This window comes from Oncorhynchus masou, chromosome 13, assembly GCF_036934945.1.
Source record: "Oncorhynchus masou masou isolate Uvic2021 chromosome 13, UVic_Omas_1.1, whole genome shotgun sequence".
NCBI classification, from domain to species: Eukaryota; Metazoa; Chordata; class Actinopteri; order Salmoniformes; family Salmonidae; genus Oncorhynchus; species Oncorhynchus masou.
In genome coordinates this window covers 69,391,183-69,418,445 of record NC_088224.1, presented here as the reverse complement: position 1 = coordinate 69,418,445, position 27,263 = coordinate 69,391,183, and the positions used below count along the sequence as shown (strand labels likewise).

At 48.3% G+C, this 27,263-nt stretch overlaps 1 protein-coding gene across 2 annotated transcripts in view; it reads right to left on the bottom strand.

The window, feature by feature from the left end:
* Positions 1 to 27,263, bottom strand: part of LOC135552946 (2-(3-amino-3-carboxypropyl)histidine synthase subunit 1-like) — a 103,203-nt gene that overhangs the window by 67,641 nt on the left and 8,299 nt on the right. For both annotated transcript variants that reach the window (XM_064984902.1, XM_064984901.1), the window contains exon 3: positions 24,829 to 24,892. In XM_064984902.1, coding sequence (XP_064840974.1) covers positions 24,829 to 24,892 — 64 coding nt within the window. The remainder of the gene's footprint in view (positions 1 to 24,828; positions 24,893 to 27,263) is intronic.

Here is a 27,263-nt window from a genome sequence, read left to right as displayed (position 1 = left end):
AAGGGGTTATTTACATGGCGGATCGATGCAGTTCTCTCACACTGTCAAGGGGATCACAAGGTTAGATCCATCCACGTCTCGCTGTCCTCGGGAGATCAGATCCTTGCCTGACTGTGACAGGAATTTCATCAGAGCCCAGCATGGGCGAAAGAGGGGCCTGTCGCTTTCGTCTCTCTCTCTCTCTCAGGTTTGGGAATGCGGCAGGCAGACAAGATTGACAAACTTCCCCATCACCACAAAAACCCATTTCCTGTCAACCAAAGACATTTCTTCCTTGATGACAGTTAATTGTTTGTGCTTCAACTATCATGCTGCTGTTATTAGTTTGATTAGGTGCTGACAGGCGTTTGGGTTGTTACACGCCTTCATTACGAAGACGCCTGTGGTGTTGCTCTAGAGATGGAGTACTTCTCCCTTCATTACGAAGACGCCTGTGGTGTTGCTCTAGAGATGGAGTACGTCTCCCTTCATTACGAAGACTCCTGTGGTGTTGCTCTAGAGATGGAGTACGTCTCCCTTCATAAAGAAGACTCCTGTGGTGTTGCTCTAGAGATGGAGTACGTCTCCCTTCATTAAGAAGACTCCTGTGGTGTTGCTCTAGAGATGGAGTACGTCTCCCTTCATTAAGAAGACTCCTGTGGTGTTGCTCTAGAGATGGAGTACGTCTCCCTTCATTAAGAAGACTCCTGTGGTGTTGCTCTAGAGATGGAGTACGTCTCCCTTCATAAAGAAGACTCCTGTGGTGTTGCTCTAGAGATGGAGTACGTCTCCCTTCATTACGAAGACGCCTGTGGCGTTGCTCTAGAGATGGAGTACGTCTCCCTTCATTAAGAAGACTCCTGTGGCGTTGCTCTAGAGATGGAGTACGTCTCCCTTCATTAAGAAGACTCCTGTGGCGTTGCTCTAGAGATGGAGTACGTCTCCCTTCATTAAGAAGACTCCTGTGGCGTTGCTCTAGAGATGGAGTACGTCTCCCTTCATTAAGAAGACTCCTGTGGCGTTGCTCTAGAGATGGAGTACGTCTCCCTTCATTAAGAAGACTCCTGTGGTGTTGCTCTAGAGATGGAGTACGTCTCCCTTCATTAAGAAGACTCCTGTGGTGTTGCTCTAGAGATGGAGTACGTCTCCTTCATTAAGAAGACTCCTGTGGTGTTGCTCTAGAGATGGAGTACGTCTCCCTTCATTAAGAAGACTCCTGTGGTGTTGCTCTAGAGATGGAGTACGTCTCCCTTCATTAAGAAGACTCCTGTGGTGTTGCTCTAGAGATGGAGTACGTCTCCCTTCATTAAGAAGACTCCTGTGGTGTTGCTCTAGAGATGGAGTACGTCTCCCTTCATTAAGAAGACTCCTGTGGTGTTGCTCTAGAGATGGAGTACGTCTCCCTTCATTAAGAAGACTCCTGTGGTGTTGCTCTAGAGATGGAGTACGTCTCCCTTCATTAAGAAGACTCCTGTGGTGTTGCTCTAGAGATGGAGTACGTCTCCCTTCATTAAGAAGACTCCTGTGGTGTTGCTCTAGAGATGGAGTACGTCTCCCTTCATTAAGAAGACTCCTGTGGTGTTGCTCTAGAGATGGAGTACGTCTCCCTTCATTAAGAAGACTCCTGTGGTGTTGCTCTAGAGATGGGAGTACGTCTCCCTTCATTAAGAAGACTCCTGTGGTGTTGCTCTAGAGATGGAGTACGTCTCCCTTCATTAAGAAGACTCCTGTGGCGTTGCTCTAGAGATGGAGTACGTCTCCCTTCATTAAGAAGACTCCTGTGGTGTTGCTCTAGAGATGGAGTACGTCTCCCTTCATTAAGAAGACTCCTGTGGTGTTGCTCTAGAGATGGAGTACGTCTCCCTTCATTACGAAGACGCCTGTGGTGTTGCTCTAGAGATGGAGTACGTCTCCCTTCATAAAGAAGACTCCTGTGGTGTTGCTCTAGAGATGGAGTACGTCTCCCTTCATTAAGAAGACTCCTGTGGTGTTGCTCTAGAGATTTAGTAAGTCTTCTTTCAAGACATTCAATCATGACGTTTCAGACACAATTCTGACTGTTTACTACGGAGATTCATCATTACACCAAACTAACAAGACAGACACTACAAACAGATGTGTGTGTGTGTGTGCGTGTCTGTGTGTGTGTCTGTGTGTGTCAAGAAAACTGGCAACATTCTACCAATACGTCTAACTGTTGTTGATTTTTGCGAGGGGAATGGACCAACAAAGTTGTACACAGACCACAATAAGCTGACTTAACAAGTGGTGCAGTCATATGAAACAAAACATTCCCCAACAAATGAGACATTGACACAAGTAGACACAGCAGACAGAACAGACATGGCAGACAGAACAGACACGGCAGACAGAACAGACACGGCAGACAGAACAGACAGAACAGACACGGCAGACAGAACAGACACGGCAGACAGAACAGACAGAACAGACACGGCAGACAGAACAGACACGGCAGACACGGCAGACAGAACAGACACGGCAGACAGAACAGACACGGCAGACAGAACAGACACGGCAGACACGGCAGACACAACAGACACAGCAGACACGGCAGACAGAACAGACACGGCAGACAGAGCAGACACGGCAGACACAACAGACACGGCAGACACGGCAGACAGAACAGACACGGCAGACAGAACAGACACAGCAGACACAACAGACACGTCATGCTGTGAGATCCCTACGCTTGTCTTTAATATGGGCCCATTGCTGTCGCTGTGATTTATGAACAGCAAAAACATTTTAATCTCCCAGCTGTGTACCACGGTGCACCCCTCAGAGAAGCCTGCCCGGGGACTGGGACTGTACGTGTGTGGGTGGAAGTGTGTGTACACGTCTGTGTGGAAGGAAGAGATGGAAAAGGAGAGAGAGGGAGAAACAGAGGGATAAGGGAAGGAGGAGGACCTGGGCTGCTGAGCTTACTGAGAGGAGAGAAGATTCAGCAACAATTGGAGGACAATGGAATTCAATAAAAAAGTGTATTTATTGCTAAAAGTAGAACCAACGCATTTCAGCTTTTGGCCTTCATCAGGGCTTTACTTACTGAGAGGGCCATTCCATTCCTAAACGTCTCAAACCCTGAACAATATTCATCAGGTGGAATAAGGTCTGGCTTTACTGGGGATAAATGCAATGCTATCACTTCCATGAAACTGACCCAGTTCAACCCCTTGGAGCTGGTTGGGGGCCATGTTGGACAATGGCCACCATGATCTGTCTCCCAGTCCATTAGTGAGCCTTAGCAATATGTGAAACTAGCCATGTGTCTATGTTGCCCATTCTGGACGGGTGTTACAGACAGATAAGCAGGGTGTTATAACAGTGGAGACAGGACAGTGGTCTCTGGGGACAGACAGACAGATAAGCAGGGTGTTATAACAGTGGAGACAGGACAGTGGTCTCAGCGGACAGACAGACAGATAAGCAGGGTGTTATAACAGTGGAGACAGGACAGTGGTCTCAGCGGACAGACAGACAGATAAGCAGGGTGTTATAACAGTGGAGACAGGACAGTGGTCTCAGGGGACAGACAGACAGATAAGCAGGGTGTTATAACAGTTGGAGACAGGACAGTGGTCTCTGGGGACAGACAGACAGATAAGCAGGGTGTTATAACAGTGGAGACAGGACAGTGGTCTCAGGGGACAGACAGACAAATAAGCAGGGTGTTATAACAGTGGAGACAGGACAGTGGTCTCAGGGGACAGACAGACAGATAAGCAGGGTGTTATAACAGTGGAGACAGGACAGTGGTCTCAGGGGACAGACAGACAGATAAGCAGGGTGTTATAACAGTGGAGACAGGACAGTGGTCTCAGCGGACAGACAGACAGATAAGCAGGGTGTTATAACAGTGGAGACAGGACAGTGGTCTCAGGGGACAGACAGACAGATAAGCAGGGTGTTATAACAGTGGAGACAGGACAGTGGTCTCAGGGGACAGACAGACAGATAAGCAGGGTGTTATAACAGTGGAGACAGGACAGTGGTCTCAGCGGACAGACAGACAGATAAGCAGGGTGTTATAACAGTGGAGACAGGACAGTGGTCTCAGGGGACAGACAGACAGATAAGCAGGGTGTTATAACAGTGGAGACAGGACAGTGGTCTCTGGGGACAGACAGACAGATAAGCAGGGTGTTATAACAGTGGAGACAGGACAGTGGTCTCAGGGGACAGACGGACAGATAAGCAGGGTGTTATAACAGTGGAGACAGGACAGTGGTCTCAGGGGACAGACAGACAGATAAGCAGGGTGTTATAACAGTGGAGACAGGACAGTGGTCTCAGGGGAGGTGTATTATCGTGTTTGTGTTTTAGCCACTGACACACTCTTGACAACTTCACTGAGGAAGTGTGACAGCAGCAGCAGCAGCCTCTCCTCATACACACAACGATGGGGTACATCACTCAGCCTCTCCTCACACACACAACGATGGGGTACATCACTCAGCCTCTCCTCACACACACAACGATGGGGTACATCACTCAGCCTCTCCTCACACACACAACGATGGGGTACATCACTCAGCCTCTCCTCATACACACAACGATGGGGTACATCACTCAGCCTCTCCTCATACACACAACGATGGGGTACATCACTCAGCCTCTCCTCACACACACACACAACGATGATGTACATCACTCAGCCTCTCCTCATACACACAACGATGGGGTACATCACTCAGCCTCTCCTCATACACACAACGATGGGGTACATCACTCAGCCTCTCCTCATACACACAACGATGGGGTACATCACTCAGCCTCTCCTCATACACACAACGATGGGGTACATCACTCAGCCTCTCCTCACACACACACACAACGATGGGGTACATCACTCAGCCTCTCCTCACACACACACACAACGATGATGTACATCACTCAGCCTCTCCTCAAACACACAACGATGGGGTACATCACTCAGCCTCTCCTCATACACACAACGATGGGGTACATCACTCAGCCTCTCCTCATACACACAACGATGGGGTACATCACTCAGACTCTCCTCATACACACAACGATGGGGTACATCACTCAGCCTCTCCTCACACACACACACAACGATGGGGTACATCACTCAGCCTCTCCTCATACACACAACGATGGGGTACATCACTCAGCCTCTCCTCATACACACAACGATGGGGTACATCACTCAGCCTCTCCTCATACACACAACGATGGGGTACATCACTCAGCCTCTCCTCACACACACAACGATGGGGTACATCACTCAGCCTCTCCTCATACACACAACGATGGGGTACATCACTCAGCCTCTCCTCACACACACACAACGATGGGGTACATCACTCAGCCCTCTCCCCATACACACAACGATGGGGTACATCACTCAGCCTCTCCTCATACACACAACGATGGGGTACATCACTCAGCCTCTCCTCATACACACAACGATGGGGTACATCACTCAGCCTCTCCTCATACACACAACGATGGGGTACATCACTCAGCCTCTCCTCATACACACAACGATGGGGTACATCACTCAGCCTCTCCTCATACACACAACGATGGGGTACATCACTCAGCCTCTCCTCATACACACAACGATGGGGTACATCACTCAGCCTCTCCTCATACACACAACGATGGGGTACATCACTCAGCCTCTCCTCACACACACACACACAACGATGATGTACATCACTCAGCCTCTCCTCATACACACAACGATGGGGTACATCACTCAGCCTCTCCTCATACACACAACGATGGGGTACATCACTCAGCCTCTCCTCATACACACAACGATGGGGTACATCACTCAGACTCTCCTCATACACACAACGATGGGGTACATCACTCAGCCTCTCCTCACACACACACACAGCGATGGGGTACATCACTCAGCCTCTCCTCATACACACAACGATGGGGTACATCACTCAGCCTCTCCTCATACACACAACGATGGGGTACATCACTCAGCCTCTCCTCACACACACACAACGATGGGGTACATCACTCAGCCTCTCCTCATACACACAACGATGGGGTACATCACTCAGCCTCTCCTCATACACACAACGATGGGGTACATCACTCAGCCTCTCCTCATACACACAACGATGGGGTACATCACTCAGCCTCTCCTCACACACACACAACGATGGGGTACATCACTCAGCCTCTCCTCATACACACAACGATGGGGTACATCACTCAGCCTCTCCTCACACACACACAACGATGGGGTACATCACTCAGCCTCTCCTCATACACACAACGATGGGGTACATCACTCAGCCTCTCCTCATACACACAACGATGGGGTACATCACTCAGCCTCTCCTCATACACACAACGATGGGGTACATCACTCAGCCTCTCCTCATACACACAACGATGGGGTACATCACTCAGCCTCTCCTCATACACACAACGATGGGGTACATCACTCAGCCTCTCCTCATACACACAACGATGGGGTACATCACTCAGCCTCTCCTCATACACACAACGATGGGGTACATCACTCAGCCTCTCCTCATACACACAACGATGGGGTACATCACTCAGCCTCTCCTCACACACACACACAACGATGATGTACATCACTCAGCCTCTCCTCATACACACAACGATGGGGTACATCACTCAGCCTCTCCTCATACACACAACGATGGGGTACATCACTCAGCCTCTCCTCATACACACAACGATGGGGTACATCACTCAGCCTCTCCTCATACACACAACGATGGGGTACATCACTCAGCCTCTCCTCATACACACAACGATGGGGTACATCACTCAGCCTCTCCTCACACACACACAACGATGGGGTACATCACTCAGCCTCTCCTCATACACACAACGATGGGGTACATCACTCAGCCTCTCCTCACACACACAACGATGGGGTACATCACTCAGCCTCTCCTCATACACACAACGATGGGGTACATCACTCAGCCTCTCCTCATACACACAACGATGGGGTACATCACTCAGCCTCTCCTCATACACACAACGATGGGGTACATCACTCAGCCTCTCCTCATACACACAACGATGGGGTACATCACTCAGCCTCTCCTCATACACACAACGATGGGGTACATCACTCAACCTCTCCTCATACACACAACGATGGGGTACATCACTCAGCCTCTCCTCACACACACAACGATGGGGTACATCACTCAGCCTCTCCTCATACACACAACGATGGGGTACATCACTCAACCTCTCCTCACACACACAACGATTGGGTACATCACTCAGCCTCTCCTCACACACACACACACACACACACCAATGATGTACATCACTCAGCCTCTCCTCGTACACACACAATGATGATGTACATCACTCAGCCTCTCCTCGTACACACACAACGATGGGGTACATCACTCAACCTCTCCTCACACACACAATGATTGGGTACATCACTCAGCCTCTCCTCATACACACACATACACAACGATGATGTACATCACTCAGCCTCTCCTCGTACACACACAATGATGATGTACATCACTCAGCTTCTCCTCGTACACACACACACACACACACACACACACACACACACACACACACACACACACCAATGATGTACATCACTCAGCCTCTCCTCGTACACACACAACGATGATGTACATCACTCAACCTCTCCTCGTACACACACAACGATGGTGTACATCACTCAGCCTTTCCTCATACATACACAACAATGATGTACATCACTCAGCCTCTCCTCGTACACACAATCAGGTTACGGGTGTGACATATTTATATCCTGCACCTGGTGATGGCTCATCTTTCATTTCATTACATTTCAGACAAGAGCTCCAATTCGTCCTGCGTCTGTGAGCAGGGATGGAGGGAGGATATTGGAGGAGAGGAAGAGGCACTTCCCTGGGTAATAGCAGGGCAACTCAGCGGAGAGGAAGCCTCATTATTTTCTCTTTAGAAGAATCAAGTTAGAGAGAAAGGAAAGGCAAAAATACGGAGGGAGAGAGAACGGAGAAAAAAGAAAGTCTGACTAAGTTAGTGTCAGAGAGGGAGATGATAGATGAGAGAGAGAGATGATAGAAAGAGAGGGAGATGATAGAAAGAGGGGGAGATGATAGAGAGAGAGAGATGGATATGATAGAGATGGAGGGGCGATGATAGAGAGAGAAGGGGAGATGATAGAGAGAGAGGGGGAGATGATAGAGAGAGAGGGGGAGATGATAGAGAGAGAGGGGGAGATGATAGAGAGAGAGGGGGAGATGATAGAGAGAGAGGGGGAGATGATAGAGAGATGATAGAGAGGGGGGAGATGATGGAGGGTGAGATGATAGAGAGAGATGGGGAGATGTTAGAGGGAGAGATGAGAGAGAGGGAGGGAGATGATAGAGGGAGAGATGAGAGAGAGGGAGGGAGATGATAGAGGGAGAGATGATAGAGAGAGAAGGGGAGATGTTAGAGGGAGAGATGATAGAGAGGGAGGGAGATGATAGATGGAGGATGATAGAGAGTGGAGGGAGATGACAGAGAGAGATGGGAGATGATAGAGAGAGGGAGAGATGATAGAGAGAGAGAGAGAGAGAGAGAGAGAGAGAGAGAGAGAGAGAGAGAGAGAGGAGATGATAGCGAGAGTGAGAGATGAGAGGGAGGGAGATGATAGAGGGAGAGATGATAGCGAGAGTGAGAGATGAGAGGGAGGGAGATGATAGAGGGAGAGATGATAGAGAGAGAGGGAGGGAGATGATAGAGGGAGAGATGATAGAGAGGGGAGGGAAACCTGTCCAACCAAAAACATAGAGACCCTGAAAACCTAAACCTAAAACCGAGTCTATGCCTTCACTATGGTGAATCACTAAAACAATACAGAAATACACTACGGAAAAAGAAGGAACAGCACGTCAGAAATCAGCTCAGTGTAATTGAAGAATCCATAGACTCGAACCACTTCAGGGGAAATTGGAAAACCAAGGACTGATCACCCCAATCCACAAAAGTGGAGACAAATTTGACCCCAATAACTACCGTGGAATATGCGTCAACAGTAACCTTGGGAAAATCCCCTGCATTATCATTAACAGCAGACTCGTACATTTCCTCAATGAAAACAATGTACTGAGCAAATGGCATTTTACCAAATTACCATACAACAGACCATGTATTCACCCTGCACACCCTAATTGACAACCAAACAAACCAAACCAAAGGCAAAGTCTTCTCATGCTTTGTTGATTTCAAAAAAGACTTTGACTCAATTTGGCATGAGGGTCTGCAATACAAACTGATGGAAAGTGGTGTAAAAGGGTCAAATATACGACATCATAGAATCCATGTACACAAACAACAAGTGTGCAGTTAAAATTGGCAAAAAACACACACATTTCTTCACACAGGGTCATGGGGTGAGACAGGGATGCAGCTTAAGCCCCACCCTCTTCAACATACACATCAACGAATTGGCGCGGGCACTAGAAAAGTCTGCAGCACCCGGCCTCACCCTACTAGAATCCAAAGTCAAATGTCTGCTGTTTGCTGATGATCTGGTGGTTCTGTCACCAACCAAGGAGGGCCTACAACAGCACCTAGATCTTCTGCACAGATTCTGCCAGACCTGGGCCCTGACAGTAAATCTCAGTAAGACCAAAATAATGGTGTTCCAAAAAAGGTCCAGTCGCCAGGACCACAAATACAAATTCCATCTAGACACTGTTGCCCTAGAGCACACAAAACACTATACATACCTTGGCCTAAACATCAGCGCCACAGGTAACTTCCACAAAGCTATGAATGATCTGAGAGACAAGGCAAGAAGGACCTTCTATGCCATCCAAAGGAACATACATTTCAACATAGCAATTAGGATCTGGCTAAAAATACTTGAATCAGTCATAGAGCCCATTGCCCTTTACGGTTGTGAGGTCTGGGGTCCGCTCACCAACCAAGACTTCAAATGGGACAAACACCAAATTGAGACTCTGCACGCAGAATTCTGCAAAAATATCCTCCGTGTACAACGTAGAACACCAAATAATGCATGCAGAGCAGAATTAGGCCGATACCCACTAATTATCAAAATCCAGAAAAGAGCTGTTAAATTCTACAAACACCTAAAAGGAAGCGATTCCCAAACCTTCCACAACAAAGCCATCACCTACAGAGAGATGAACGTGGAGAAGAGTCCCCTAAGCAAGCTGGTCCTGGGGCTCTGTTCACAAACACACCCCAAAGAGCCCCAGGACAACAGCACAATTAGACCCAACCAAATCATGAGAAAACAAAAAGATAATTACTTAACAAAAAAACAGAGCAAACTAGAATGTTATTTGGCCCTAAACAGAGAGTACACAGTGGCAGAATACCTGTCCACTGTGACTGAGCCAAACTGAAGGAAAGCTTTGACTATGTACAGACTCAGTGAGCATAGCCTTGGTTTTGAGAGAAGTCGCCATAGCCTGTCTTCTATTGAGAGCCAGGTCTGTCTATGTGCTCACTGCCCACAACATGAGGTGGAAACTGAGCTGCACTTCCTAACCTCCTGTCCAACATATGACCATATTAGAGATACATATTTCCCTCAGATTACACAGATCCACAAAGAATTCTAAAACAAATCCAATTTTGATAAACTCCCATATCTACTGGGTGAAATTCCACAGTGTGCCATCACAGCAGCAAGATTTGTGACCTGTTGCCGCAAGAAAAGGGCAATCAGTGAAGAACAAACACCATTGTAAATACAACTGATATTTATGCTTATTTATTTTCCCTTGTGTACTTTATCTATTTGTACATTGTTACAACACTGTATATATATATATATATATATATATATATATATATATATATATATAATATGACATTTGTAATGTCTTTATTGTTTTGAAACTTCTGTATGTGTGGAGAGAGAGAGATGATAGAGAGATGAGAGAGATGATAGAGAGATGAGAGAGATGAGAGAGAGAGAAAGAGCGATGATAGAGAGAGAGATGAGAGAGAGAGAAAGAGTGATGATAGAGAGAGAAAGAACGATGAGAGAGAGAGATGAGAGATGAGAGAGCGAGGAGAACAATATAAGAGCAATGGAAGAAGTGAGTTGAAACCCAGAAGGAGGTTGTGTGATGGAAGGGGGTGTAAATGAGGAGGTGGAGAGAGAAGTGGCAGTAAGAGAGGAGAAGAGGGAGGTGGAGACAGAGCGAAGAGAGAGAGAAGAGGGGGGTGGAGACAGAGCGAAGAGAGAAAGAGAAGAGGGGGGTGGAGACAGAGCGAAGAGAGAGAGAGAAGAGGGGGGTGGAGACAGAGCGAAGAGAGAGAGAAGAGGGGGGTGGAGACAGAGAGAAGAGAGAGAGAAGAGGGAGGTGGAGACAGAGAGCGAAGAGTGAGATGGAGACAGAGCGAAGAGAGAGAGAAGAGGGGGGTGGAGACAGAGCGAAGAGGGAGGTGGAGACAGAGCGAAGAGAGAGAGAAGAGGGAGGTGGAGACAGACCGAAGAGAGAGAGAAGAGGGGGGTGGAGACAGAGCGAAGAGGGAGGTGGAGACAGAGCGAAGAGAGAGAGAAGAGAGAGAGAAGAGGGAGGTGGAGACAGAGCGAAGAGGGAGGTGGAGACAGAGCGAAGAGGGAGGTGGAGACAGAGCGAAGAGGGAGGTGGAGACAGAGCGAAGAGAGAGAGAAGAGAGAGGTGGAGACATACCGAAGAGAGAGAGAAGAGAGAGCGAAGAGGGAGGTGGAGACAGAGCGAAGAGAGAGAGAAGAGGGAGGTGGAGACAGAGCGAAGAGAGAGAGAAGAGAGAGCGAAGAGGGAGGTGGAGACAGAGCGAAGAGAGAGAGAAGAGGGAGGTGGAGACAGAGCGAAGAGAGAGAGAAGAGAGAGCGAAGAGGGAGGTGGAGACAGAGAGAAGAGAGAGAGAAGAGAGAGAGAAGAGGGAGGTGGAGACAGAGAGAAGAGAGAGAGAAGAGAAGAGGGAGGTGGAGACAGAGAGAAGAGAGAGAGAAGAGGGAGGTGGAGACAGAGAGAAGAAAGAGAGAAGAGAGAGAGAAGAGGGAGGTGGAGACAGAGCGAAGAGAGAGAGAAGAGAGAGAGAAGAGGGAGGTGGAGACAGAGCGAAGAGAGAGAGAAGAGAGAGAGAAGAGGGAGGTGGAGACAGAGCGAAGAGAGAGAGAAGAGAGAGAGAAGAGGGAGGTGGAGACAGAGCGAAGAGAGAGAGAAGAGAGAGAGAAGAGGGAGGTGGAGACAGAGCGAAGAGAGAGAGAAGAGAGAGAGAAGAGGGAGGTGGAGACAGAGCGAAGAGAGAGAGAAGAGAGAGAGAAGAGGGAGGTGGAGACAGAGCGAAGAGAGAGAGAAGAGAGAGAGAAGAGGGAGGTGGAGACAGAGCGAAGAGAGAGAGAAGAGAGAGAGAAGAGGGAGGTGGAGACAGAGCGAAGAGAGAGAGAAGAGGGAGGTGGAGACAGAGAGAAGAGAGAGAGAAGAGGGAGGTGGAGACAGAGCGAAGAGAGAGAGAAGAGAGAGAAGAGGGAGGTGGAGACAGAGAGAAGAGAGAGAGAAGAGAGAGAGAAGAGAGAGAGAAGAGGGAGGTGGAGACAGAGAAAAGAGAGAGAGAAGAGAGAGAGAAGAGGGAGGTGGAGACAGAGAGAAGAGAGAGAGAAGAGGGAGGTGGAGACAGAGAGAAGAGAGAGAGAAGAGGGAGGTGGAGACAGAGCGAAGAGAGAGAGAAGAGGGGGTGGAGACAGAGAAAAGAGAGAGAGAGAGAGAGAGAGAAGAGGGAGGTGGAGACAGAGAGAAGAGGGAGGTGGAGACAGAGAGAAGAGAGAGAGAAGAAAGAGGTGGAGACAGAGAGGAGAGAGAGAGAAGAGAGAGAGAAGAGGGAGGTGGAGACAGAGCGAAGAGAGAGAGAAGAGGGAGGTGGAGACAGAGCGAAGAGAGAGAGAAGAGGGGGGTGGAGACAGAGAAAAGAGAGAGAGAAGAGAGAGAGAAGAGGGAGGTGGAGACAGAGAGAAGAGAGAGAGAAGAGGGAGGTGGAGACAGAGCGAAGAGAGAGAGAAGAGGGAGGTGGAGACAGAGCGAAGAGAGAGAGAAGAGGGGGGTGGAGACAGAGAAAAGAGAGAGAGAAGAGAGAGAGAAGAGGGAGGTGGAGACAGAGAGGAGAGAGAAGAGAGGTGGAGACAGAGAGAAGAGAGAGAGAAGAGGGAGGTGGAGACAGAGAGAAGAGAGAGAGAAGAGGGAGGTGGAGACAGAGAGAAGAGAGAGAGAAGAGAGAGAGAAGAGGGAGGTGGAGACAGAGAGAAGAGAGAGAGAAGAGAGAGAGAAGAGGGAGGTGGAGACAGAGAGAAGAGAGAGAGAAGAGGGAGGTGGAGACAGAGAGAAGAGAGAGAGAAGAGGGAGGTGGAGAGAGAGAGAAGAGAGAGAGAAGAGGGAGGTGGAGACAGAGAGAAGAGAGAGAGAAGAGAGAGAGAAGAGGGAGGTGGAGACAGAGAGAAGAGGGAGGTGGAGACAGAGAAAAGAGAGAGAGAAGAGAGAGAGAAGAGGGAGGTGGAGACAGAGAGAAGAGAGAGAGAAGAGGGAGGTGGAGACAGAGAGAAGAGAGAGAGAAGAGGGAGGTGGAGACAGAGCGAAGAGAGAGAGAAGAGGGGGGTGGAGACAGAGAAAAGAGAGAGAGAAGAGAGAGAGAAGAGGGAGGTGGAGACAGAGAGAAGAGGGAGGTGGAGACAGAGAGAAGAGAGAGAGAAGAAAGAGGTGGAGACAGAGAGGAGAGAGAGAGAAGAGAGAGAGAAGAGGGAGGTGGAGACAGAGCGAAGAGAGAGAGAAGAGGGAGGTGGAGACAGAGCGAAGAGAGAGAGAAGAGGGGGGTGGAGACAGAGAAAAGAGAGAGAGAAGAGAGAGAGAAGAGGGAGGTGGAGACAGAGAGAAGAGAGAGAGAAGAGGGAGGTGGAGACAGAGAGAAGAGAGAGAGAAGAGGGAGGTGGAGACAGAGCGAAGAGAGAGAGAAGAGGGGGGTGGAGACAGAGAAAAGAGAGAGAGAAGAGAGAGAGAAGAGGGAGGTGGAGACAGAGAGGAGAGAGAAGAGAGGTGGAGACAGAGAGAAGAGAGAGAGAAGAGGGAGGTGGAGACAGAGAGAAGAGAGAGAGAAGAGGGAGGTGGAGACAGAGAGAAGAGAGAGAGAAGAGAGAGAGAAGAGGGAGGTGGAGACAGAGAGAAGAGAGAGAGAAGAGAGAGAGAAGAGGGAGGTGGAGACAGAGAGAAGAGAGAGAGAAGAGGGAGGTGGAGACAGAGAGAAGAGAGAGAGAAGAGGGAGGTGGAGAGAGAGAGAAGAGAGAGAGAAGAGGGAGGTGGAGACAGAGAGAAGAGAGAGAGAAGAGAGAGAGAAGAGGGAGGTGGAGACAGAGAGAAGAGAGAGAGAAGAGAGAGAGAAGAGGGAGGTGGAGACAGAGAGAAGAGAGAGAGAAGAGAGAGAGAAGAGGGAGGTGGAGACAGAGAGGAGAGAGAGAAGAGAGAGAGAAGAGGGAGGTGGAGACAGAGAGGAGAGAGAGAAGAGAGAGAGAAGAGGGAGGTGGAGACAGAGAGGAGAGAGAAGAGAGAGAGAAGAGGGAGGTGGAGACAGAGAGAAGAGAGAGAGAAGAGAGAGGGAAGAGGGAGGTGGAGACAGAGAGAAGAGAGAGAGAAGAGAGAGAGAAGAGGGAGGTGGAGACAGAGAGAAGAGAGAGAGAAGAGGGAGGTGGAGACAGAGAGAGAGAAGAGGGAGGTGGAGACAGAGAGAAGAGAGAGAGAAGAGGGAGGTGGAGACAGAGAGAAGAGAGAGAGAAGAGGGAGGTGGAGACAGAGAGAAGAGAGAGAGAAGAGGGAGGTGGAGACAGAGAGAAGAGAGAGAGAAGAGGGAGGTGGAGACAGAGAGAAGAGAGAGAGAAGAGGGAGGTGGAGACAGAGAGAAGAGAGAGAGAAGAGGGAGGTGGAGACAGAGAGAAGAGAGAGAGAAGAGGGAGGTGGAGACAGAGCGAAGAGAGAGAGAAGAGGGAGGTGGAGACAGAGCGAAGAGAGAGAGAAGAGGGAGGTGGAGACAGAGCGAAGAGAGAGAGAAGAGGGAGGTGGAGACAGAGCGAAGAGAGAGAGAAGAGGGAGGTGGAGACAGAGCGAAGAGAGAGAGAAGAGGGAGGTGGAGACAGAGCGAAGAGAGAGAGAAGAGGGAGGTGGAGACAGAGAGAAGAGAGAGAGAGAGGGAGGTGGAGACAGAGAGAAGAGAGAGAGAAGAGGGAGGTGGAGACAGAGCGAAGAGAGAGAGAAGAGGGAGGTGGAGACAGAGCGAAGAGAGAGAGAAGAGGGAGGTGGAGACAGAGAGAAGAGAGAGAGAAGAGGGAGGTGGAGACAGAGCGAAGAGAGAGAGAAGAGGGAGGTGGAGACAGAGCGAAGAGAGAGAGAAGAGGGAGGTGGAGACAGAGAGAAGAGAGAGAGAAGAGGGAGGTGGAGACAGAGAGAAGAGAGAGAGAAGTGGGAGGTGGAGACAGAGAGAAGAGAGAGAGAAGAGGGAGAGAAGAGAGAGGTGGAGACAGAGAGAAGAGAGAGAGAAGGCCGCTGCTGGCTGAGTGCATAAGGCAGATGAGCTGTTTGCTCTGTGAGGTTTTAACAAATCTGATACCAGTAATCTGCTTTACAGAACACAGAAATACACTGACAAAATAGTCCCCTGAAAACAGAAATCTGGCAGGGGCCCGTGTTGGACGATTACATGTTCCTCTACTTCCTCTCCCGCCTTTCTCTCTCCGAGCCTTTTGCTCAACAAAGCTTTCTTCCATTTAGCTTTGTCATACAAACACTATGACTCCCACGTTTTACACCAGGAAAATTGGAAGACAAAACGCGGGTGAAAATGACAGACTAATTGTAGTAATTGACAGTGAATGGGTACAGTAGGTGTAGTGGTAACGTAGTAACAAGGGCGTGCAGCAGGCGGGCGGGGAGGGAGGATAGGATGGAAGCTTAGACAGATGTTTTCAGTAATACCATTAGATAATCCTTTAAATCCACCAAAAACAAGATCATTACTGCTGGGTCTATTTCTGGGAACGCATCTCATCTATTTGTTCTGGCAGGTTCTCAAACAGCCTGGGCCCGGGTCATTATGCAAAAGACTACAGCTTCATCAACATACAGACCCTCTAAACTGCACAGCACTGCATTCTGAGAGGTGCTTGAATCCAATTTAAAAAACGAAACAAAAACAAAATGATATGGCAACCGTTATGGGAATCCAATATTGTTGAACAGAGCTGGGAGAACCCTTGTATGCCTTAATCTCATCTATAGAGAGCTTTAAAATAATGCAGACAATATATCTTATCATGTGGGTTATCAGATCGCAGAACGACACAAAGAGAGGAACCAGGGGACAACACAGTGGGACCTGGGATGGATGAGGGGACATTAAAGGCTTTTTAGCTATGTTGCAGAGGGGAATATAGGGTTTGATGGAATCTGATCTGAGGTCAGTCACTAGACTTTAACCACGCTGATAGGATAAATCACGCACGCACGTGCACACACACACGCAGTATGGTACTGCAATTCAAATCCCCATGCCCAAAAGGACTATGTACAAGTGTGAGACAAGATGATTACAAAGAGCTATCGCTGTAGTAATTGATAGTAATATTCTGTCTCTCCCTCTTCCTGCAACCTTCCTCTCATCTGTCACTCTGTTCCTTCCAGTCATATGACAATCTCTGTCCTGTTCATTTCAACAACAACTTGTTTTGGCTCCTCTCCTCCTCCTCTATTCCCTCCCCCTCTCAACATGTGTCATTCTCTCAGCTCTCAATCCTTGGCATGGTCCACCACCAAGCTGCTTTCTAGATCTACTGACATTCTACTGGAATATTCTACTCTACCCTCCCCTGTTAAGCAATACACTATTTTTCTCCCTCCTCCCATAAAGTCATCCCTTCACCTTTGCTCCCCACTTCTCCTTCACGCTCTCTCCTTCAGAGGGAGCACAGGGCAGATGTGTAGCTAACCTTCCTTTTCAAAGCAGGAAGCCATGCTACAAATGGTTCACTAGCTCCTACAATAGCCTCTCCACTTTACATGTGGACACTCCTGAATCTGTTCTGTTCACATTCAGTTCAGATATACACTGAGTGAACAAAACATACACTGTTCAAAGGCACTTAAAATATTTATCTGAATTCACTCTCTGAATGGCACACATACACAATCCATGTCTCAACTTTCTCAAGCTGTAAAACTCCTTTAACCTGTCTCCTCCCCTTCATCTATCTACACTGATTGAAGTGGATTTAATTGTATTTATTTATTTAACTCGGCAAGTCAGTTAAGATCAAATTCTTATTTTCAATGACGGCCTAGGAACAGTGGGCTAACTGCCTTGTTCAGGGGCAGAACGACAGATGTTTACCGTGTCAGCTTGGGGATTCAATTAGGCAACCTTTCGGTTACTGGCCCAATGCTCTAACCACTAGGCTACCTGACATCAATAAGAGATCATAGTTTTCACCTGGATTCACCTGGTCAGTCTATGTCATGGAAAGACTAGGTGTTCCTAATGTTCTGTAAACTCTGTGTACAGCATTAACGTTCAGAGGAATTAGGCCTAGTTCAGAGATATTAGGCCTAGTTCAGAGATATTAGGCCTAGTTCAGAGATATTAGGCCTAGTTCAGAGATATTAGACCTAGTTCAGAGATATTAGACCTAGTTCAGAGATATTAGACCTAGTTCAGAGATATTAGACCTAGTTCAGAGATATTAGACCTAGTTCAGAGATATTAGGCCTAGTTCAGAGATATTAGGCCTAGTTCAGAGATATTAGACCTAGTTCAGAGATATTAGACCTAGTTCAGAGATATTAGGCCTAGTTCAGAGATATTAGACCTAGTTCAGAGATATTAGACCTAGTTCAGAGATATTAGACCTAGTTCAGAGATATTAGACCTAGTTCAGAGATATTAACATTCTGTTGCAGTGCGTCCATTTTCAACCAATGGTTTCTGAACATGTAAATGCATTGCACTCTGGTTTTCTATTATTTAAAAACAGAATTAGCCCATTTCCATTTCGCTCACATTGAAATGGCTGTCAACTGCCTGCATTCACTCCAAAATAACATCATAAAAGCCCAGGGCTCATTTTTAAATGTGCATGAGAATATGTCCACACATATTCATGTTTCCCTTTGAAATTGCAGGTAATATTATGCATCGCTCTCTGTGTTCAGTTATATCTGCATGTGGTGAGGCTGGAATGTACGGCTGGTCCTCAATGAAAGTGACTGTGCCTGGTCTGAGTTAGTGATACAGCAGTGAAATAGGAGAGAGTGGGTAGTGGGACGAAACCTTCCCGAGCAGAGCACTGACCACTCTATATCTCTCACACACACAACGCTGGCCAGACAGACAGACGGACGGAAGGACGGGGAACTTTATTTCATTACGTAAATAACCAAGATCAAGTGAAAACCACTCCCTCTGTCTCACACTGTAAATACATACTGTAGTGTTCAGTGCATCTCGACTTTCTGTCCTTAGCTGCTCACTTGCTCATATTTCATTTAGGCGCCGCCCCTAAATGAAACCCTATTCCCTTTATAGGGCACTACATATGTTCCATAGGGCCCTGGACAAAAGTAGTGCACTATAGGGTATAGCTTACCATTTGGGATGCACCCAGGCAGTGTGAAGGAGAGAAAGGGCAGACAGCCAGCCTTTCGGTCTCTCTATAAAGCCCATCAACTCCCCCTGGACATAGAGACAGCCAAGCCTTTCGGTCTCTCTATAAAGCCCATCAACTCCCCCTGGACATACAGACAGCCAGCCTTTCGGTCTCTCCACAAAGCCCATCAACTTGTCCCCCTGGACATACAGACAGCCAGCCTTTCGGTCTCTCTATAAAGCCCATCAACTTGTCCCCCTGGACATACAGACAGCCAAGCCTTTCGGTCTCTCTATAAAGCCCATCAACTTGTCCCCCTGGACATACAGACAGCCAAGCCTTTCGGTCTCCCTATAAAGCCCATCAACTCCCCCTGGACATACAGACAGCCGGGAGGGACGACGGCAAAGTCTATATGTTTTTGCTTTATCTTTGGAGTGCATCGACTGTATCTTCCAGACAGGTCAAGCAATTTCCCAGGTGTCTTCAAAGGCATTATATGAGAGCCAGTACATCACCAGCAGCCATCCTCCAGGCAGAGTGGTGATTTAGGTTGGCCAATATAACAGAGTGATCTATAGGTCGTGGTTCTCCAGGGTTGTGATGACTGGGATATGGGACAAAGAGGCACACAGGTGTGGGAGGATCTCTTTCCACCTCGTAATGTCAAGCACTCAAGAGACTTCTCACTAAACCTGAAATAGCACTGGTAAACTATCTGGTCGTTGGGAGGGGAGTGGGTCGGACATTCTGTAGCTGTCTGGTCCCTGTAGCCGTCTGGTCCACTGCATCCGTCTGGTCCACTGCATCCGTCTGGTCCACTGCATCCATCTGGCCCACTGTAGCTGTCTGGTCCACTGCATCCGTCTTGTCCACTGTAGCTGTCTGGTCCACTGCATCTGTCTGGCCCACTGCATCTGTCTGGCCCACTGCATCTGTCTGGTCCACTGTAGCCGTCTGGTCCACTGTAGCCGTCTGGTCCACTGCATCTGTCTGCTCCACTGCAGCTGTCTGGTCCACTGCAGCTGTCTGGTCCACTGCATCTGTCTGGTCCACTGCATCTGTCTGGTCCACTGCATCCGTCTTCCGTCTGGCCCACTGTAGCTGTCTGGCCCACTGCATCTGTCTGGTCCACTGCATCTGTCTGGTCCACTGCAGCTGTCTGGTCCACTGCAGCTGTCTGGTCCACTGCAGCTGTCTGGTCCACTGCAGCTGTCTGGTCCACTGTAGCTGTCTGGTCCACTGTAGTTGTCTGGCCACTGCAGCTGTCTGGTCCACTGCACATGTCTGGTCCACTGCATCAGTCTGGTCCACTGCATCCGTCTTCCGTCTGGCCCACTGCAGCTGTCTGGCCCACTGCAGCTGTCTGGCCCACTGCAGCTGTCTGGCCCACTGCAGCTGTCTGGCCCACTGCATCCGTCTTCCGTCTGGCCCACTGTAGCCGTCTGGCCCACTGCAGCCGTCTGGCCCACTGCAGCCGTCTGGCCCACTGCATCTGTCTGGTCCACTGCATCTGTCTGGCCCACTGTAGCCGTCTGGCCCACTGTAGCCGTCTGGCCCACTGTAGCCGTATGGCCCACTGTAGCCGTATGGCCCACTGTAGCCGTATGGCCCACTGTAGCCGTATAGTCCAGGTGTGTCTGGATGTTTGTATCTTACTGTCTCCTCTTAGAGTCCTGAGACAGATGTGGTTGGAATTTAGGAGGATAGTGAGGGGGCTGCCAAGCAGGAGAGCTCATTAGTCAGAGATGCCCTGTGTGTGTGTGTGTGTGTGTGTGTGTGTGTGTGTGTGTGCGTGTGTATGCGCGCGTGCGTGCGTGTGCAAAATGGGGGCCCTGCTGCTCTCTACACCCAGTGTGAGCTTCTTATGTAATTGGTGGGGACAGAAGGCCGGGACACACTGTCACACCCGGGCTCCCGCTACCTACTGCTCAGCTGTGCTGTGGGAGGAATGGAGAGGCTGGGGTGCGAGTGGTGAGGCAAGGACAAGGAGGCTCCTGCCAGTCTTCCTCTATGGAGGCAGGGCTGACATAGAGGAAGATGATACATGGAAGGCTGTGGGCCGAGGTCGCTTCTGCTGCTCACACACGTTACTGCAGACTGAAATGAATGAAAGTATGCGAAATGAATCCGTCTCTGGCTGATGATGTCCCAGGATGAGGTCCAGAGGGATGTGGAAAGTGACCAGAAAGGTCTGAGACAGCAGCGGCTCTGTGTTTGTGTGTGTGTGTGTGCGAGAGAGAGAAATAAGGCTCTGATCTCCCATTTCATTCACTCTGCTGCCATGGACACAGTGGCAGGTCAATCACTGCCTGCGTTTCATCTGACATGACATTCAACCGATGAGGCTGTTGATCTAAGTGGCGTGCTGACATGAAAATAGCCAGAATATCTAAGCACTACATTTATTACAAATCATTCTCCTGGGCCGGCACCGTGACAAATCTATGTTTGAAAAGCCGAAATATACAAATGACCTCCTCTGTGATTCATACTGTGAACACAGTTATGTGTGTGAGTATATGAGTCATTAAAAATAGGGCCCTCTGATACATAATGCTCTCATGTCATGTACCTTCACCCCCAAGTACAAGATCCTAGTTATGTCACAAGTCAATATCTCTCTGTGTGGAGGAGAGGCCCATCTCTTCCTTGCCAGAGAGCCGATGACAGAGGACATTAAATGTTACTGCCACCCCCCATCCCTGTATTTCCCGGACTTCCTCTGCTCCCTCCCTACTTCGCTCTCCTTCCCAGTCTCCAGGATTAGGCCATGGATGACTGGGATGGCGACAACACAAGCCCTGGCTCTCCACTCCCAGAACAGCACAGTAAATATTAAAAGGAAGTTCATCAAATTATCATTCAAGGCTGCGGTGAAGATAGTTGGTGTGGCATCAAAGGCAATGAAACATATGGCGGGATGACAACACACACCATCACGCCTGTCCAAGTTAGGGATTCTTTCTGTTGTTCTGATCAATTCTTCCTCAGCGGTGTTCATATCTGTCTGTTTACTTGTTGTGAAAGTTGAGTTATGTCTTAAGTCTCTTTGAATGGCTTTATCAGTTATCAAGAGAGCTGCTGCACCAAATGGCACACTAGTCCCTACACAGTGTCCTTTGGGTCCTGGTCAAAGTAGTGCACTATTTAGGTCCCTGGTCAAAAGTAGTACACTATGTAGGGCCCTGGTCAAACTTAGTGCACTATTTAGGGCCCTGGTCAAAAGTAGTACACTATTTAGGGCCATGGTCAAAAGTAGTACACTATTTAGGGACCTGGTCAAAAGTAGTACACTATTTAGGGCCCTGGTCAAAAGTAGTACACTATTTAGGGCCCTGGTCAAAAGTAGTACACTATTTAGGGCCATGGTCAAAAGTAGTACACTATTTAGGGACCTGGTCAAAATTAGTACACTATTTAGGGACCTGGTCAAAAGTAGTACACTATTTAGGGCCCTGGTCAAAAGTAGTACACTATTTAGGGCCCTGGTCAAAAGTAGCGCACTATTTAGGGAATAGGGTGCCATTTGGGATGCAACCGTGTGTAGCTGTATTACAGGCAAGCAGATGATACAGTGTGAAGTCAGAGCGTGCCTCTTCAACTGGAGCCATTACAGCAGACCTTTACAAGGTTTACTAAGTTCTTTGTGGGCCTATCAAAGCCTCTTTAAAGAACAGAAGCAGGCCTGCGTGTGAGAGACATTCTAAATGATCAGTGGAAGCGTGGTGCAGTCTCTCTACTTCTCTGTGGGAGAGAGTATGCTTACAGATGCCTGTGTGGAACAGATAGAATATGTGGCTAAGTAGGAGCCAATTCTCTATTGGTAGGCCTGAGTGTGGCTATACAGACATATACTGTATTGTTGAAAATGAGAGCAGCTTATACAGGCCTAGTATTGTCTTTGTTTCAGTGTGAGTCCATGTAAGTACATTGCTTCTTTTATGAGCACCTCTGTCCCCTTGTGTAGGTGTTCTTTCTGGCTGTATGTGAGCACTGAGCACTGTGCTGAGTCTATGTACTGGAGGAGCCAGTCTCTGCCTATTGCGCACACGTGTGTCTGTGTCTTTGTCCTTGTGTGTGTGTGCACCTGTGTGTGTGTGCACCTGTGTGTGTGTGTGCACCTGTGTGTGTGTGTGCACCTGTGTGTGTGTGTGCACCTGTGTGCCTGCGTTCCCCCCCACAGTTGATGTGTATTAACTGACTGCATGGGCTAGAATTCAGAGCAGCTTGCTCTCATTAGGGCTTATAGCTGTCCATCCCACCCAAGCTCCTTACCCACAGCTTAGCCCCTTCATCCCCGCACTGACATGGACCTCAGCCCGGGCCAGTCCCCACACCACACACGGACTGCCTGGCGATCACAGTGGGTGAGATGGAGCCAGGCTCTTACTAGTCACTAAACATCTACATCTGACAGAACCCTCTGCTGACCCCACAGAACGAGAAGGGTGAGTAGAGGTCAGATACAGCATGGTGACCAGGGACACCAACTGTCCAACAATCCCTCTGTAGCTAGATCCCCTATTCAGGGGCCAAGCCCATTCTCTAGATGTACTGCCTTCATGTAACACTTAGCCTGATCATTGGAACACAGTGAAATACTGTGACCTGGGAGTCAAATGAGGCTGCTGATTTATTTATACAGAAAGAAGTGAAGAACCAAACAACAACAACAACTGGTGACAGAGGAAACTGCTCCCTCGTCTGTAGGATCTGGATGGGGTGAGACATGCAGGAGAGAAGGGGGAGGAAGAGGTGTGAGGGAGGTGAGGAAGACAATTATCTGCCGTTAATTGTGCTCATTAGCTGAAATGGCCTGAGATGGTCGAAGGTGATGGGGTGTCATTCATTTAGAGGACTCTGGGATGGACACCGTGTATAAGGGGTTGGTTTAAGCCCAGATACGAGAGAGAGAGGCAGTTGTTCTACTGATAGCAGCGCTGCTGATAAGACATGGCCCCTATCGCCACCACTCTCTCTCTGCCTCGCTCACTCAATCCCCATTCGCCTCGTAGCCAGAGAGAGAGGAGGGGAGACGGCCGTACAGGGAGTGAAGGAGAGATTAGACAGAATGAGAAAGGCGTTGCACTAGTGGGGCGATGGAGAGGTGTTAAAAGGAAAGGGGGGACTGGGTAGAGGAGGAGGAGGAGAGCGGAACGTTGAGGGAAGAGAGGGACAGGGAGAAAGTCAAAGCTTTCAGCCCTGTTCCTGTTTCTCAACGGTCCATAACTGTGGTATGACAGGCATGGCTTCATATGAGGACACCGGTCTGAAATCTAATATGTGCTCTGACTGAAAACCATGCGGAAACTTCCCTTCCCTAGCTCGCTATCCTTCACTTCTATCAACTAACCTCATTAGTATTGAACATACTGTTCACCTAGGAAAGGAATCCACTTTGGATGTGGAGTGATGCAGCAATCTTCTTCGAGAACCCTTACAGTCGTCCCAGCAGAGAGAGACAGAGAGGGGTAGAATGAGAAGATGAAGGAAACAACACACAGAGCTCCTCTTTCAACAATTTAAATACATGTTGTAGGTCTACATTAAAGTGGATTACTGCTTTTGTTATGAACAATTTATCAATGTTGCACAAACTTGTTAAGGCACGACGTAGGCCAAAGCTCAGTGTATACAAGACAAATGATTAAAACCACTGATGCCGAGGAACTCCAAACTGCTCCAGCATCAGTTTGTGTGAGTGTGTCTGTGTGATAGAGTGTTTGTGTGCAATAGGGGCCTATGCAGACTGTAGCGAGATGTAATTAACAAGAATAATGGCTGTGCTCTCCTCCAACCGTGAATGAGTGAAGTGTTGATAGCCGCTCGGTCCGGAGGAAATCGTGTCTAATGTTCTGCTGAGGCACAGATATGAGCTGGCTGCGGAGGGTAGGGAATGATGATAACACTGGCTGGCTTAATGACCAGAGAGTGGCCATGCCGGCTCAACTTCACAGATCAACTTACACTTCAGCAAGGATGACGACTGCTCACACACCTAAAACCACCAAAACTACCACACAACAAAGTCAAGGGGGTCTGTTTCAGGGAGAAGCATCAATGTTTTTAGCTAACAACAAATGGATAAAATTATCTGTTTTATTTTTTAAATGAGCAAGAGTGATACTTGCACTTGCCACTTATTAAACACACCAGTGAGTGGTGCGAGTGTGAGCTGTACCTACCTCTCGATGATGTCAGCGATGACACAGGCAAACATCTGCAGGCCCTCCGGTAGCTGCAGGGCCACTGTGAACAGAGAGACAGACAGACAGTCAGCGGTAAGGTTAAGTGGACAACCTAGCTACACACACAGCTGCAGTTGGAGTGACAACCACGTTATTTAATACATCCAGCCTATACACGTATCTCGCTGCTTATGTTACCCCTGCAGAGTGCTTCACTGAGACAGAAGGTAGCTGACATTTCAAGGTAATTTTCTCCCATCCATTGCATTACTGTTGTCGTATCTTACTGAGTGATGCACTACAGGAAATGGAAGTGTATCAGCACTGCCTTCACACTTCCCTTCTTCTCCTAGCAATCCATTAGTCACCTTTTCTCCACCTGTCTCTCTCAATGACAGCCAATAGCTTCATGAGTCACACACACACACAAATATCCCGCTCACCATGCAGACCGCTATGCATGTGGAAACTTGGTGCTTCTTCTCATGCGGCATTAAGAGAGCATGGAGAAATGGATCAAATCGCTGTGAAATGGGAATCAAGCAATCACACAAAGGAAGGATTGGTCCTGCTGCTGATGTGAAGGGCTGAGGGCAGCGTGTGTTTCCGGTAGGAACTTCTCTGAGTGTGACACCAGCTATGACGAATCAATGGGAAATGCTTTCATCAGGAGGTTGACTCACTGCCAGAGTTGAGACGCAAAATATCACACCTCTGAATGACGCCAACAACTTTACAGAATCAAAATGCTCAAACAAAAAGGCACGCTCTCTCAATATGAAGTCTCACCCAATTTCCTTTTATTGTTGAGAATGTGCACGATTTAGGTTCATCTTGAATGTAAACATTAAATAAACATAATGACGTCTCAGACGTAACACAAATATTGCTGATGTAGATTATAGGATATGAAGAAACAGCGACTCTTAGTCACATCAAGTCCTTGCCTCATCCTTGCGCAAATTGCTTATCCAGAGCTGTTGTCTTGGTAACAGACTGATGTCCTCATGTTGGCGTGGTTACATATTGTGCTATGCATACTTATGTAAAGTCCTTAGCATGAATTAACATTTAGCCTTTCTTTACTGACTTGTGTACAAGCCGTCCGTCCACTGTACTCTGCTTCACAAATCCCCTTTGATTCGATGTCATTTGCAGTAATTGAAGGAAGACTTTCAATGTATTCCTGCATCAAAGGTAACCCACTCTCCATTCACAGCGCATACTAAGATCAGTGGGCTGGATCTAGCAGACTCATGGAGCTCAGCACAGTGTCTGGAGGGACTGTCTGGAGGGTGTGATTAAATTCACTTTAGATAAAGCAGGAAGAGAGTGTTGACAATGTTTCCCTGTCACACATCACCTTGATAAACCATGTGACTTGGGGCGGCAGGGTAGCCTGGTGGTTAGAGCGTTAGACTAGTAACCGGAAGGTTGCAAGTTCAAATCCCCGAGCTGACAAGGTACAAATCTGTTGGTACAGATAACAATTTGTTCTTAACTGACTTGCCTAGTTAAATAAAGATAAAAATAAACTACAGTGAGTGTTGATAAATATTTCATTAGGCCCATGTTCACATAGTGCAGTGGGTTCCTACAGCAAAGAGAAACATCTGTAGGCAACACTGAACAATAAAAGAAAGCCTCTGAAAAATAAAAAGCACACTGAGTGAAGGAAAGGATGTGCCTGAAGTGTGATGGACGGAGGAGAGGAGTGTCTTTCTGATGAAAGGTTAAGGGGTCACTGTGCACCATGTAGCCAGACAGAGACAGGTCATTACCTGAGTAACCAAGAAAGGTTTCTAAGTCTCAACACAGCCCTGCCTGACAGAAACCAAGAGCTCTCACTGCTAAAGGTGCTACACAGGCTCTGCACAAGGGTTGAGAAGTGTGTGTGTGTGTGTGTGTGTGTGTGTGTATACACATGTGACACAAATGAACACAAATCAAATGTGTGTTTGTCATTCACCTCACACATACCAACCAGCGCATATGATAGTCTGTGTTTGGTTTGAGTGTCAGCCAGTCAGCCAGTGCACGGTCTGCTGTCATGTGTCATAAGGAGAAACATCTTGCACGTGCAGAGGGAAATGACTCTGTACATTTAGCTGGAGAGACACTCTGCACTTGTGGCTGTACTGCCTGGCAGAAAGGGATGTTTCTGTCTGGGAGGTGTCCACAGAGAGTTGGTACAGCAAGGACTTTTAGTTAGTGAACGGAGATAAAGGTCCGCTGAGGAGCTAAAAAACCCAACTCTCTTCCAATCCTCACTGGCCGGGCCCCAGCACTGAGATGTGTACTGTTTCAGATTTGACTTGTGTCTAGAATAGTATTAGCGTTCTATAACAGTGTGGACTGGCCGGTGCATCTGTTTGTTCACATTCTGTACTTCTTCAGCGTAGTCGTTAGGGTTACACTATACTGTGGGGCAC